Source organism: Peromyscus leucopus, chromosome 1 (genome assembly GCF_004664715.2).
Source record: "Peromyscus leucopus breed LL Stock chromosome 1, UCI_PerLeu_2.1, whole genome shotgun sequence".
Classification (NCBI taxonomy): Eukaryota; Metazoa; Chordata; class Mammalia; order Rodentia; family Cricetidae; genus Peromyscus; species Peromyscus leucopus.
Genome location: NC_051063.1, coordinates 181959788 through 181964183, shown reverse-complemented (window position 1 = coordinate 181964183; position 4396 = coordinate 181959788). Strand labels below are relative to the sequence as shown.

The window sequence follows — 4396 nt, the reverse complement described above, 5'->3', positions numbered from 1 at the left end:
TACGAAGGCACATCTTCCATATACATGTGTGTGCTGAGGCCTTTAGACATCTTAGATTAGTTTACATCATAAGTAATAATTTTCCCGGGCATTAACTTTGAGAAATTCTAGTTATGTAGTCTAGGCTGAGATGTAACTCCTGAGCTCTAAGAAGCATTCTAATTTTGTCCCTCTGTATCTCTTTGGAGTACTAATATTTTCATTCATTTTAACCAGCGAAATGGCTTTGGCCATTATCTAAAGAAAATTATACCCAATCACAGAATGGACTTCTGGAATATGACCTTCAAAATCATGTTCTTAACACAAACTACAGCTGGAATTCTGGGAAATTTCTCTCTCCTTTACTACTTTCAAGTTCATTATGGAGAAAGCAAATTAAAGCCAACAGATTTGATACACATGCACTTAATGGCAGCCAACACTTTGATCATTCTTTCTACAGGAGTGCCTACCACAATCACAGCTTTTGGGTTGAAGCACTTTTTAAGCAATTCTGCATGTAGATTAATTTTGTACATTCAAAGAGTTGGCCGGAGTGTATCCATTGGCACCACCTGCCTCTTGAGTATCTTCCAAGTCATCACCATCAGTCATAAGGAATACTGCTGTAAGGATTCTAAAGTCAAAGCTTCAAAGTACGTTGGCTGCTCCATTCCCTTCCTCTGGGTTTTGTACATGTTGATAAATGTCATTTTCTTATTGTACCCACTTACTGAAAGTAAAAATCTGACAAGAAAACGAGATTTTGGATATTGTTCCACTGCAGGGAGGGATGAAATCAATGACTTACTCTATTCAGCACTGGTAATGTGTCCTGAAATCTTCTTTTCTTTGCTCATGACCTGGTCCAGTGGCTCCATGGTTGTCATCCTGTACAGACACAAACAGAAGGTTCAACACATCCGTAGCACTCGTGGTTCCAGAATCTGCTTTGAGTCCAAAGTCACCCAGAGCATCCTGGCCCTGGTGTCTATCTTCCTGTCTTTTTGTACTCTCTCCTCCATCTTACAAGGCTGTGTTGCTCTTTTGTACAATCACAGTTGGTGGCTGGTGAACATCAACTGCCTCGTTTCTCTGGGTTTTCCCTGTTTTGCACCATTTGTTCTTATAAATCGTTACTCTATGGGACCTAGACTCAGTTTGATCTGGATAAAGAATAAAATCTCTAATTCTTATTTTAAGTATATAAATGATACGTTTTTTGGTTGTATCCAGGTGTTTATTCTACCCATCTCCCTCAGAATGTCAGTATAGAAAGTGAAGGAGCTGGTGTCTTATCCTTTAACAATCGACCCAAATGACAAATTGGGAGCTTTGTCAGTGGTTTAATTTGCAGCCTACATGAGCTCATTCCATTGTAAAAGGACTATTTCACTTTTCAACTTACCTCTGCTAGGCATCCCTTTGTCCTGCTGATGTACAAAGGAGCTAGCAAAATGCTCTCAATAAAGGTGCCTTTCTTCCCACTTTCATTTTCTAGGGCACCCTGGGTGCTTAGAGTTCAAAAACAGCTTATGGGTCCTACAGTCTAATAATGGCAAAGAAAAATGACACCATGGCTGGTCCATTCACAACAGCCCTAGCCTTCACCAGTACCAGAAAAGTTCTTCAACCATAACTTCTCAAATATCCTGCTTTTAGCTGCACTAGAGACAATCAGGTTGGTTTGCAAAGCTTGTAGCAATAGTCCTCAACAAGGTCTCAGAAAGAGCATCTTACATTACCACTTAGTGAAAAATATAATCAATGGAAATGAATGATATTTTTAATGTTATCTTGAATTTTATATGCCAGCATGTTTTAGAAATTTTTCATCTATGTTCACCAGGGAGATTAGTCTGTAAATTTCCTTTATTAATATCTAGTTTGGAATCACTGCAATGCTAAATTAATCAATATTTTGGAAGCCAATTCATAGTAAATTACGGAAATCAGTTTGGAGGCTCCTAAGAAAACTAAAAAAGAACTAATATGTGACACAGCTATTCCTCTCTTGGGCCTATACCCAGAGAACCCCATATACTTCCACAGAGATATATCCAAATCCATTTTTATTGCTGCTCTATTTACTATAACAAGGAAATGGAGCCCAGCTACATATCCATAAACAGATAAATCTATATCAGATTTGTTTTCATACACAAAATGAACTATTATTCAACTACAGCGATAGAAGAAATCACAAAAAATGTAGGAAAATTGATATACTTACAATGTATAGTATTAAACCAGGTAATACCCACTCAGAAAGAAAAAAAATCAAATCCTCTCACTTATTTGAATATCCTATGCTATTAGGTTCAAATGTTTATATGGAATAAGGTACATTTAAGTTTACTAAGACACTTAGAAAGGAGACACAAAAAGGTAATGTTAGGCAAAGTGCAAGTAAGCTAGTTATGTGAGAATATATCAAGTTAGTATTTTTCTGTCTTCAAACTGGGTCTGGGCGGATGTTCATTTGCGTGGCTATCTCATTGTAGATCTTTAATGCTTTTATTCATGAGTTCATTACAATGCAGTGATTTTAGTTGAAAATAAAATGGTATCACAACTTAATTAAAAATATAAGGATGACTTAGCTAGAGCCGGCAATAAAAGCAGCACCACACAGATGGACTAAAAGACATAAATAATATGAATGACTTATGAAATGCAACAAAATACCCTTTTTTCTGTTTTATTGAAAAGTTTCCTTTCTTATACAATATATCCTGATTACAACTACTCCTCCCTCTACCTCTCCCAGTTCCTCTCCACCTCCCCTCCCAATCTGACCCAATTTCTTATGTCATTAGAAATACAGGCTTCTGATATATAGCAATAACATGACAAGAAATTATACATACACACACACACACACACACACACATATATATATATATATATATATATGATGAGATAAAATAAATCCCATAGACGTTGAACAAAACATACTTCTTCATTAATATACTCAGGAGGCCCATAAAAATATTAAATGGAAAGCTATAATATATAGGCAGAGGACTAGATGAAGACCCATGCATTCCCTGTGCTTTTGGCTTCATTCTCAGTGAGTCCATAGGATCTTTTTCAATTGATTCAGAGGGCCTTGTTGTCCTGGTGTCCTCCATCCCCTCTGGCTCTTGCACTCTTCCTGCCTCCTCTCCCATGGTGTTGTATGTTCTCTGAAGGGATAGATTTGATGGAAACATCCACTTTGCCAGCCCTAATGTCAGAAATACTTTCAATAAAATCAAGCATTCCTCCATCATAAATGCCACGGGGTGTCAAGAGATACAGGGATAATACCCCAGCATAATAAAGGTTGCATACTATAAAACAACAGCCAAGGGTTAGGAGCCAAGAATATTATACAGAAGAGTTATATGTTTACTAACTACTTCGAGTTATGTTTAATCTGCAAAAAGTTCCACAATTTTTCTAAATAATGCAAAAGGTGGGGTATATTCTATAAAACCCAAGTTTGGAAAGCATTTTCTATTGAGCCATATCAATAAAAGGAACAGGATGGGTGAATGATAAAGATATGATGAGGGAAGTTAAATGAGCACAAAAAAAACTGAAGGGAACTAGGGAATATAGGACAATTGTGTATCTGAGTTATATAAAAGTGTTCCAAAAAATGACAAAGACTCTGGTTGTCAACAGTATTTATTAGTGTCATACAGGATTTGAAAATGCCTAAAACATGAGGGGCAAAGCATTTGGAGCAGTGTCTAGTCTAAGATATTGTGATTCAGAGGAGTCTTAGAACATGAGGATGGAGTAAAAGATGATTGACAATGGACTGGGCTAGGAAGGTCACTGCTAAGGAGCTAAAACTAATGCAAACACAGAGTCACTCAATGAGTTTGCAGGGTGGAAATGGGATGCAATAGACACTAGACACTAGACAATAGACACTAGTATTAGGAAGTATACAACACAAAAATATATACTATATACTATATATACTATATATACTATATGCACATACCAGCGAGGAAGTACCCAGAGGCAAAATACTCTCTACCAATTAGAAATTCAGATATAAGTAATGTAAACATCTAGCCCCAACAATGAAAATTATATTTGGTACAGTGAGAGTAACCCCATTAGAATCACTTGCTATTGGTATCTACAGATAACTGACTTTTGTACTTTTTATACACATAAATTCAAAATTAATTCCTCAGTACTATTACTTCTCTTCACAAAGGGAAATTAGCCTCTTAATATATACTGTGCACTGATGTTTAAACTAGGAAAAAGAAAATCATTGATTGACAGACAGACAGACAGACATACACACACACAATAGCAATCCGAATTATTTTTCCAGTAAATCAAACACAACCTGTAGAAGTTTCTTTGTAGGAACAAAACGTGGCTTACTTAGTGCCACAGTTCT

General features: G+C 36.4%; 1 protein-coding gene across 1 annotated transcript; it reads left to right on the top strand.

The window, feature by feature from the left end:
- The first annotated feature begins 255 nt into the window (after positions 1–255).
- LOC114684478 (vomeronasal type-1 receptor 4-like) lies at positions 256–1257 on the top strand. Its single transcript, XM_028859075.1, has one exon. The coding sequence runs from the start codon at positions 265–267 to the stop codon at positions 1255–1257; it is 993 nt and encodes a 330-aa protein (XP_028714908.1). The 5' UTR covers positions 256–264.
- Positions 1258–4396: the final 3139 nt, after the last annotated feature.